At 39.5% G+C, this 10,174-nt stretch overlaps 1 protein-coding gene across 5 annotated transcripts in view; it reads left to right on the top strand.

Moving 5' to 3' along the window:
* Positions 1–246: 246 nt before the first annotated feature.
* PRRC2C (proline rich coiled-coil 2C) overlaps positions 247–10,174 on the top strand; it is a 78,299-nt gene continuing 68,371 nt past the window's right edge. For all 5 annotated transcript variants that reach the window (XM_087960937.1, XM_087960940.1, XM_087960938.1 and 2 more), the window contains exons 1-2: positions 247–375; positions 8,229–8,380. In XM_087960937.1, the coding sequence (XP_087817063.1) occupies positions 8,266–8,380 (115 nt within the window). In that variant the 5' untranslated portion in view covers positions 247–375; positions 8,229–8,265. The remainder of the gene's footprint in view (positions 376–8,228; positions 8,381–10,174) is intronic.

The raw sequence follows: 10,174 nt of genomic DNA, 5'->3' as shown, positions 1-10,174 counted from the left end.
GTTAGCCCGTTTAGAAGATAAATCGCTAGCTAATCCTCACAAATAAACTGCAGAGGATCTTGAATTTTGTCTGTGGATACGCCGGTAAAATTGAGCGTGGAGGAAAATTTACTCCCTCCCTCTTTGTAGATTGACCTGCCTTCGGACGTGCAACAGATATTCAAGCACTTTTCCTTTTTACTTTTTCCGCGGCTCCTGTGGGGGGCGCAAGCGAAGAGACTGGCGCCGTCACCGGCACTGTGGCTCAGTCACGTGGGTAGCAAGCGCTACGTGCGTGTTGAAGTCAGACGCTGTTAGGCGCCGCCGGTTTGGCTATTCGCCCGCCATTTTGGCCCGCTCTGTGTGAAAGCAGCTCGGGCGGTCGCTTCGGCCTCGGTAAGTGGGATCTCGAGGCGGCGTTACCTGGCAAATAGCGGAGGGCGAGGGGGAGAAGGAGTAGGGGGATGGAAATACGGTGCGGGCGGTCCTTAAAAAGGCTTCGGGCAGGGGGAATCTCCCGCTGGAGAGAGTCGGGTGGCCCGCGGCGAGCCCCCGCGTCCTTTTCCTGCGCCTTTTCTCCCTTGCGCCTTTGGGTCTAAGGGATGAGCTGGGGGAAGACCCACGCCTCGAGCTGCCTATTTTACTCCTTACGCAGGACAAAAGGAAATTTGGGGGAAAGGGAGGGGGGGCAGAGAAGACCGCAGGAATCGGAGATCCCCCTCCCTTTTTTTTTCAACATCCGGTTTTTCGTCTTGAAGGTTCCGGCGTCGTTTCCTACCTTAATTTCTCCCAATCCCAATTCTCCCAACAGCCTCGATTACTCCTTTCCTTCCTCTTCCGGCATTTCTCTCCTTTCAGATTTGTTCCTTCTGGGGTACATGAGTAATTTATGTGACAAAGCCTGGCCTAAGATTGCTCAAGGCTGCTGTTCCTGGACTTGTGCAAAATTTGAAAGTGATTTATGGTGAGGCAAAGGATTACATTTTATGGAGTGGAGCTGGTAATACAGAGTTGTTGACGAGAAAAATAGGAGAAAAGAATAAAGAATATTATACATGTTCACTGCCTTGAATTACTTAGAAAGTAATAAAAGATGGGATTAAAATCTAGTAAAACAACCCATTCAGATCAGGCGAATTTGCTCCTGGCAGGAAGGAAAATTGAGTGTTAAAGAGGAATCTGAGAGTAACAGTTCAGTTATCAAATAGTGTATATGATTGTCTGAAAAATAAGACATTCCTTGCTGGTCATCTGGATGTGAATGTCATCATTAGAAGCCTTTTTTTCTGGAAAAGTACAGAGTTATTTTCCATTTGAAATATGCATTCCAATATTGTTCATGTTTCGATTTTCCTGTGGTTTTGCTCAGCCCTTTAGTAGTTTTATGATATGACTCCTTGGTGGTGATATGCTTTTCCTAGAAGAAATTACAGTGCCACAGAATGGATGAATTTGTAAAAGTGGTTATCAGCCCTTTAAGGTAGTCCAGACAATCATCAACCATGTGTTTTAACATCTTTATTATAACTTTACAATCTGAAAGCATTGCTCCTCTCATTTTCTTTTACTTTCCAGAAAACCAGGGAGAAATTTTTCCAAAATGCTTCCCACATCCTTTTTCCTTTTGTGTGCTGAGATACCTTTTGCATAACAATTATCTAATCTGCAGCTCTTCCTCTTATCCTCCAAAGTCATTCTTGCATACATTTGGAAGTTTAAGTCTCACTTTGTGTGATACCAAAAAAAATATAGGAGGCAAAATGTGACTACCTAGACAGTTGTCCCAAAGGTGCTATTTTTTTCTTTCCAAAAAAGCAACTGGATTTCTTGGGATTTTTTTTCTTTGAAAAAGTTTTGCTTCTTATCCAAGAAGCTTTTTCAGACCTGGATGGTTAAGAATCACCATAGACATCCATATGAAAACAGTTGCTGATAAACAAATAAGACTTCTTAAAACTATTGTCCTAATCACAGTAATACCCAGGTAAATTAGTTGAATTTTTCACCCTTATCATTTGACTGGTTTTGTCATTGAGAGCTCTGTTTTATGAAGTATGGCCTAGGCACCATATTTGTTCTGTGGTAGCCTACACTTAATGGAACATTCTCCATCCCTGAAGTATGCATAGCCACTTTTTTATTACTGTTCCATGAATAAGCCAAGACTGTTATTTCAGCAAATTTTTGATTGCTATTCATCTGCCACATTTAACTTTCAGTTTTAATATGTATGTTTATTTTGTGTAGTGTAATATGCTGCCTAGAGATCTCCAAGATTATAAACGTTGTAAATAAATCTTAAGGCTTTATTTTTGGAACAATGAAATGTTCAAGGCAATCTCTTTTACCTTGTGGTGATTTTGGGAGAGGGAGAGACGGCACTATTAGAAAAAACGGCACTATTAGAAAACCTGAGGTAGAAGATTCTCAGTATTTTGTTTTTGGCAAGATTATATGTTCTTTTCTCATTTCCTTTACTTAGTGGCTTTGTGTGAATATTTTTGAATATCAGTTGTCTGAATGCAGTATATATAAACAATCTCTGCTGCCTTTTCTTTTTTTAAAATAAATTTTATTAAGTTTTCAAATTTTAAAAAAATAAAATAAAACTTTATACATTGTTATCAACATCAAGACACCTTTTGCATCTCCTTACATTTTTCAGTATATGTATTTACTTATTCCTTTACCATTACATCTCTACTGCCTTTTCTCTGTCATTTGCTGCTAAAACAGTTAATCAAGCCTGTATGTTAGTTGAAGTCATGACTGCAATCTAAACTTCATATTATATTAACAGGTCTTGTATCTGGTTGTTCTTTTGTCCTGAATACTTATATAGTTCCTCTTTATTGTTAAATCTGAATCAGCCAGGTAAGATTGAAAATAATTTTCTGATCTACACTGCTCAAAAAAATAAAGGGAACACTTAAACAACACAATGTAACTCCAAGTCAATCACACTTCTGTGAAATCAAACTGTCCACTTAGGTAGCAACACTGATTGACAATCAATTTCACACGCTGTTGTGCAAATGGAATAGACAACAGTGGAAAGCATAGGCAGTTAGCAAGACATCCCCCAATAAAGGAGTGGTTCTGCAGGTGGTGACCACAGACCACTTCTCAGTTCCTATGCTTTCTGGCTGATGGTTTGGTCACTTTTGAATGCTGGTGGTGCTTTCATTCTAGTGGTAGCATGAGATGGAGTCTACAACCCACGCAAGTGGCTCAGGTAGTGCAGCTCATCCAGGATGGCACATCAATGCGAGCTGTGGCAAGAAGGTTTGCTGTGTCAGCGTAGTGGAGGCGCTACCAGGAGACAGGCCAGTACATCAGGAGACATAGAGGAGGCCATAGGAGGGTAACAACCAAGCATCAGGACTGCTACCTCCGCCTTTGTGCAAGGAAGGACAGGAGGAGCACTGCCAGAGCCCTGCAAAATGACCTCCAGCGGGCCACAAATGTGCATGTGGCTGCTCAAACGGTCAGAAACAGACTCCATGAGGGTGGTATGAGGGCCTGACATCCACAGGTGGGGGTTGTGCTTACAGCCCAACACTGTGTAGGACGTTTGGCATTTCCCAGAGAACACCAAGATTGGCAAATTCGCCACTGGTGCCCTGTGCTCTTCACAGATGAAAGCAGGTTCACACTGAGCACATGTGACAGATGTGACAGGATCTGGAGACGCCATGGAGAATGTTCTGCTGCCTGCAACATCCTCCAGCATGACCGGTTTGGCAGTGGGTCAGTAATGGTGTGGGGTGGCATTTCTTTAGGGGGCTGCACAACCCTCCATGTGCTCGCCAGATGTAGCCTGACTGCCATTAGGTACCGAGATGAGATCCTCAGACCCCTTGTGAGACCATATGCTGGTGCGGTTGGCCCTGGCTCCTCCTAATGCAAGACAATGCTAGACCTCATGTGGCTGGAGTGTGTAGCAGTTCCTGCAAGATGAAGGCATCGATGCTATGGACTGGCCCGCCCGTTCCCCAGTCCTGAATCCAATTGAGTACATCTGGGACATCATGTCTCGCTCCATCCACCAACGCCACATTGCACCAAGACTGTCCAGGAGTTGAGGGATGCTTTAGTCCACGTGTGGGAGGAGATCCCTCAGGAGACCATCCACCACCTCATCAGGAGCATGCCCAGGCGTTGTAGGGAGGTCATACAGGCACGTGGAGGCCACACACACTACTGAGCCTCATTTTGACTTGTTTTATGGATATTACATCACAGTTGGATCAGCCTGTAGTGTTTTTTTCCACTTTAATTTTGAGTGTAACTCCAAATCCAGGCCTCCATGGGTTGCTAAATTTGATTTCCATTGATAATTTTTGTGTGATTTTGTTGTCAGCACATTCAACTATGTAATGAACAAAGTATTTAATAAGAATATTTCATTCATTCAGATCTAGGATGTCTTATTTTTGTGTTCCCTTTATTTTTTTGAGCAGTGTATATTGAAAGAATCACATTCAGTTTGGATAAAGTTGATCAAAGTGAACTACAATGATGTAAGGAATATTTCAAATGAAAGGCTCATTTATATTACAGTAAATTGGGACTCTTAATAGATGGATTATGCCTGAGTAAAAATGATATGAATAAAGGATTATAATTATATGATTGTTATCTTGATTACAGAGATACATGTTATTATTTTAAGTCAATCTTACAACTCAGTTAATTATAAACCTAGATTACAAAAACTTGTTTCAAGACTGCCAAGTTGGTAGTTGTTTCAAACCTACATGATAAGTAATTCTAAACCTCAAAGAGTTGGAAGTAATCTAGCAACACACATTGATTTTACAATTTAGTGAATAGTTAAGTTGAAATTGTGTTCAACTTCCACATGGAGTGAAATTTTATAGAACTAGTGATAGATTATATTAAAGAAGCTTTCATTTATTCACTCTTTTTTCATAATATTTTATTCCTGTAATGACCTTATCTCTAGGATATAAAAATTCTAGAGCTAAAAACTCTTAACTTGAATAAGTTCTCTGTTGAAAAGTTAAGAACCAAATGTTTCTCTGAACAGTTTCAACATAATATATGCAGGGATTTTTTCCCTCTTATATACTTAACTCCTCTTTATGCCACTTAACCTTGCAGCATTTAGATTATTCCTGATATTGGATTATAATATATCTTTTTTAATATGTTGACTTTCATTTTTCTTATTTTTTTCATGAAAAATTATGGATATTTTTGCTTCCTCCCACCCTGGCAATTAATTTTCTTTTAAAAACAATTCCTGGTAGTTTGTCCCTCTTTAAAAGTGCCATGTTAAATCACATTATGTGAATTAAAGTACATTTATATATATAGACTTCAAATATTTTTGAAGCCATAACACCTACATCTCTCCTTTGTAGATTATTTTATATTAAAGCAATGATGCCTGCCCAAAAAAAGGAGGCTCTTTTCCCAAATTAAGTTAATTTTAATCAAGCTTTGTACTGTATTGGCTAATTCTATGCTTTTTTAAAAATGTGATGTTTCAATTCCTTGAGGAATTGGGTTTTCATATTTTGGCAGCAAAGTAAGAAAGTAGTAGAACTGATGTTTTAATAGTGCAAATGCTTGAGCAGAGGAAAATAACTAGTCTGTTAGTGAATAATGATCACAGAAGATCCATATTATTAGAACCAGAATTTAACATTGATTAGCAGACATCACTCACATATTCAAATATTTATGCAAATATAAAAACTTTTAAACAATGGCATATATTACGTAAGTTTAGAATCCACAGTGTGTACACACTGCAATAATCTGGTTTTCCTGGACTATGCAGTATAAGGAAGACAGAAGCCTCAACATAGAAGTACAGAGAAAACCCACAAGTAACCAGATGACTGCAAAGAGTATAAAATCCTTTCATTCCCCACCATTCAATCAGAACTGAAAAAATGTCTCGGGTGAGAATGTTTTCAAGAAAAAAACCAAGAATGTCCAGTTCCCTTTGGGACAACCTTGACCTGGATGATTGGAAAATATCCATAGGCAGTTGCCATTGCTTGTTCCAGTTTTAATAGTTTTTTTCCTCTCACTTCACTTTTTTTTTTTTTTTTTTTTTTTGAGAACAGTCCAGCATAATCCATCATCAATGATATGGTTGATGACTCAGTCAGGGATTAGGACCTGGCCAACTCCTACTGGAGCATTTTATGCTGCTGCAGTCAATTCTTTCTCCATCACTGGTTACAGCTCTTGATGGCCATTTTGCCTTGAACTGTATAAGAGGCTGGATACCTTGGTTTTTGCAAAGCCACAAGAGATATTGGCCGTGAAGGCAGTGCACAGTATGGTGAAATACTTTCCTGAAGCAAAGTATTTGAATGTATCTGTTCGGTTGTGCCCTCTGTCAGGTACTATTCTATATGTAAAATTCCATGTTTGAAAACTATTCATTTATGTACTGAGAAAGCTGACATTGGTGAAATAATGATATCCATTTAGCTTACAGGTAAGCTACAGAATAGTCTTTGCTTAAGATTATAAATATTGTTTCTCTTTGGAGACAAATTCTTCCAAGAGTCCAATTGCCAATACTGCTGTAATATAAAGAATTTGTTCCTCTTTGAAGCCATCCATGTTCAACAGATAATGACTAATACATTAGACAGGCAGTTCATTTTTATGAACTTTTGATTTCTGTAGAAGTATTTCCAAGGCTTTTATGGTTTCACAGTGAGCAAGATTTAATGTTTAATCACAGTGTATGCATTTGCCTTGATGTATTCTGCTAGTACTGCTATTTGTTTTTCTTAAGACTTTTGCACTTTAAAAGAGATTTTATACTATGAAAATCATTCAGTAATTACAGTTTCTTACATGATTGAGCTGTAATTTCGTATCCTTTTTATAAAAAAAATAGAACAATCAATGCAGATGAACATAAGAACAATATTGTTATATAAAATAATAAAGGGATTTCTTCAACTGCATCTCTAATTAGATAGTTCTGTAATGGAGTATTTGTTGTTAACACACTATTTTCAAGTTCCTGTAAACTTAAGAATATTACACAGTGTATTTTTCCTAAAATTCCATTTGGAGTTTAGCATGCTTGTTCATACGTTACAAAAGCAAAGTAGATTTTATATATGCTATTCTTTGCAGACTGGAAGTGCTAGGGTATGTTCCTTGCATGTGTTTACATATTTATCTTATATCTTACTGTATGAAATGTTCTTCTAAATCTGGCAGCGTTATGCTATGTTCTGATGCTTGTTTACTTGGTGCAAGACCTTACAAATTACCCCACGATGTACTTTAAAGCAAATCTAGTCTTTCTACGTTAAATTTGACTTCTGAATTAAATTTTTTAAAAGCTATTCACTAATGAAGAATGGAAACTCTCGAGTGCAGAAAGTTTAAAAGATTTGCTAGGGTTTAGATTAATTAAACTATCTAGATTAATCTAGATAGATTGACATAATATGTGAGTGAAAACCTATTTTCTGTTTTCTATAGTTGAATCAGACAATAACGTATCTGATCTCAAATACTTTATGGCAATGGAAACATTTTGAATTTATAGTCTAGCACACTGGTCAGCAAACATTTTTTGTAAATGACTATATCCATCTCCCACATTAGTTGGCTTCTGAAAGGCCACTACCCTTACCCTGGACCAACCCATCCTCTGCTCCACTTCTAACCCCAGAAGCTTGGTGGAGGCTCAGGCCTGGTGATCTGCTACCCTCTTTTCCAACCAGTTCTCAGCTGCAGATCATGTAAAAGCAGATGATGGGCCAGATTTAGTTTTGGGCAATAACTTGCTGGCCCCTGGCCTCAGAGATTGATACTTGGTCTAAGAAAATAGTATATCTATAGAGAGTTTGATTATCTGAACTTTGATGTATAAATCTTAATGTTAACTACTCCAAATGCATGAATATAGATTGATTCAAGCACAAAGTTACTTGGAAGCATATTAGTAGCATTCATTTTAGATTGTTCCATCACTTTGATACATGATACAATATTTTGATATTTGTCTTACTGTTACTAAAAATCAGACTTTTAACAGGATTTCTGCAGCACACTTAACAATTTCATTATTTGTTATGCTATTTCATATATTGGAAAGAGCTACCACAGAGTTTTTTAAGGAGCAGGTGCACTACATTCTGAATATCCCAATTCTCATGATAACTACATTGTTGCATGGATGAGTCTGTGTTTTTTAGGTTGTTTTGACTAGTCAGTTTATTGTTTCTTTTCAGGGGGTGAGCAAGGAGATTCCAGACTCAATGAACTGAAATGTCTGAGAAGTCAAGCCAGAGCACAAAAGCAAAGGACGGGAAAACGAAGTATGCAACACTTAGTTTATTCAATACATATAAAGGAAAAACTCTGGAAACACAGAAAACTACAGGTATGTTTGTTAAAACTGAACATTTCCTACCCATTTACTGGGTCTTGGTTGGCTGTAATTTTGTTTTGTGCAGAAATATCAGCACTTAAAGCATTTTAATTTCAGGTTTTCAATTTTGCAACCTAGTTAATTTACATGCCTGACAGTTTTATAGTTAATATTCAGATATTTTTAAATAATGATACTAAAAGAACTATCTCTAAAAAGCCTTGTGGCAAAATTGTACATAAATACCAGTGTGCTTTGTCTTTTGATAATCTGGCATTGAGTCCACGGATTTCATCTGTCATCTCTTAAATATTTGTGTTTGATTTGTATACATTTTATTTTATTACCGTATATACTCGAGTATAAGTCGACCCGAATGTAAGCCGAGGCACCTAATTTTACTACAAAAAACTGGGAAAACTTATTGACTCGAGTATAAGCCTAGGGTGGGAAATGCAGCAGCTACTGGTAAATTTCAAAAATAAAAATAGATACCAATAAAAACTTTAACTAGGACAGTTGAGAATAAGTTTGATGTTCACAATTTCCTCTTTGAAAGAGACCAATAAATAGGGAACAAGAAGATGAAGAAAAAGAAGTGTGTTTTTTCACACTTTTCACACTGCAGTGAACAAAAATGGCATCGTAAGAACAGGCTTATTCTCAGTCCAAAGGTTTTTTTGTGATTTCTTCCCTGATTTAAGGGAAATTTGGGAAACGATCTCACTATCATGAAAGGTTTAATTGATTCACTAACCCAAAAGAAGATGATGATGACAGTGGGAGGCAGGAGTCACTCTCTCCCTTGCAAGAAAAAGCAAGAGCCGTCTCTTATCTCTCTCTCTCTCTCTCTCTCTCTCTCTCTCTCTCTCTCTCTCTCTCTCTCTCTCTCTCTCCCCTTCTAGATACAGTCAAGCCCTTTCCAGCACGCGCGATCTGCCGCCGCAGCTTTGTACCTTGCAAATGCAAAATCCCGGGTTTTTGCATTTCCAAGGTGCAAAGCGGCGGGGCGATCGCGCATGCTGGAAAGGGCTTGACTGTATTACGGGAGAGAGAGATCATAATAACGGCTCTTGCTTTTTTCTTGCAAGGGAGAGAGTGACTCCTGCTTCCCACTGTCATCAACATCTTCTTCTTTTGGGTTAGTGAATCAATTAATTTGGGAAATGATCTCACTATCATGAAAGTCAGTGTTCTCTGCCCGTGGGCGTTTGGAAGAAAACGCCCCGCGGCATATCCACGCGCGTGTAAGGGGAATCAGAAATCCCCGCGTTCAACGCCTAGCACGGCAGAAGAGAAAACGCAGCTGTGAGCAAATACTGGGAAAACCTGATTGATCAGAAGGAAGGAGGCAAAAGAGGGAGGGGTGGTGGTGGACGGAGGTCCCACTGGTATTTGTGAAACACTTGGTCGGCAGCGCTTAAAGTCAACGTCCTGGCTCCCACCCACCCAAAGCCACGAAGTCCCCCAATTGCGCAGCCCAGAATCGCCCTCCCCTCAGGGGGCAGCAACGACGCCCGGTGTTTCCCGAGACAAGAAGCTCCGCCGTGCAATGAAAGCGCCCTGGCTCTAGGCTCGCCGGCTCAGAAAACAACGCGAGCCGAGGTCGCTTCAGCTCCGCTCAACTTCGTTTCCTCAACCCCAGCTGCTTTCAGTCCACTCGGGAGGAGGGGAGAAGGTGGTGGCGGCGGCTCGCGTTGTTTTCTGAGCTCTAGGCTCGCGGGCTCAGAAAACAACGCGAGCCGAGGTCGCTTCGGCTCTGCTCAGCTTCGTTTCCTCAGCCCCAGCTGCTTTCTGTCCGCTCGG

This window comes from Notechis scutatus, chromosome 3, assembly GCF_049901735.1.
Source record: "Notechis scutatus isolate UNSWTSFEM ecotype Mainland chromosome 3, rNotScu1.2, whole genome shotgun sequence".
NCBI lineage: Eukaryota > Metazoa > Chordata > Lepidosauria > Squamata > Elapidae > Notechis > Notechis scutatus.
The sequence above is the reverse complement of the archived record's forward strand: the minus strand, read 5'-3'. Positions and strand labels throughout refer to the sequence as shown.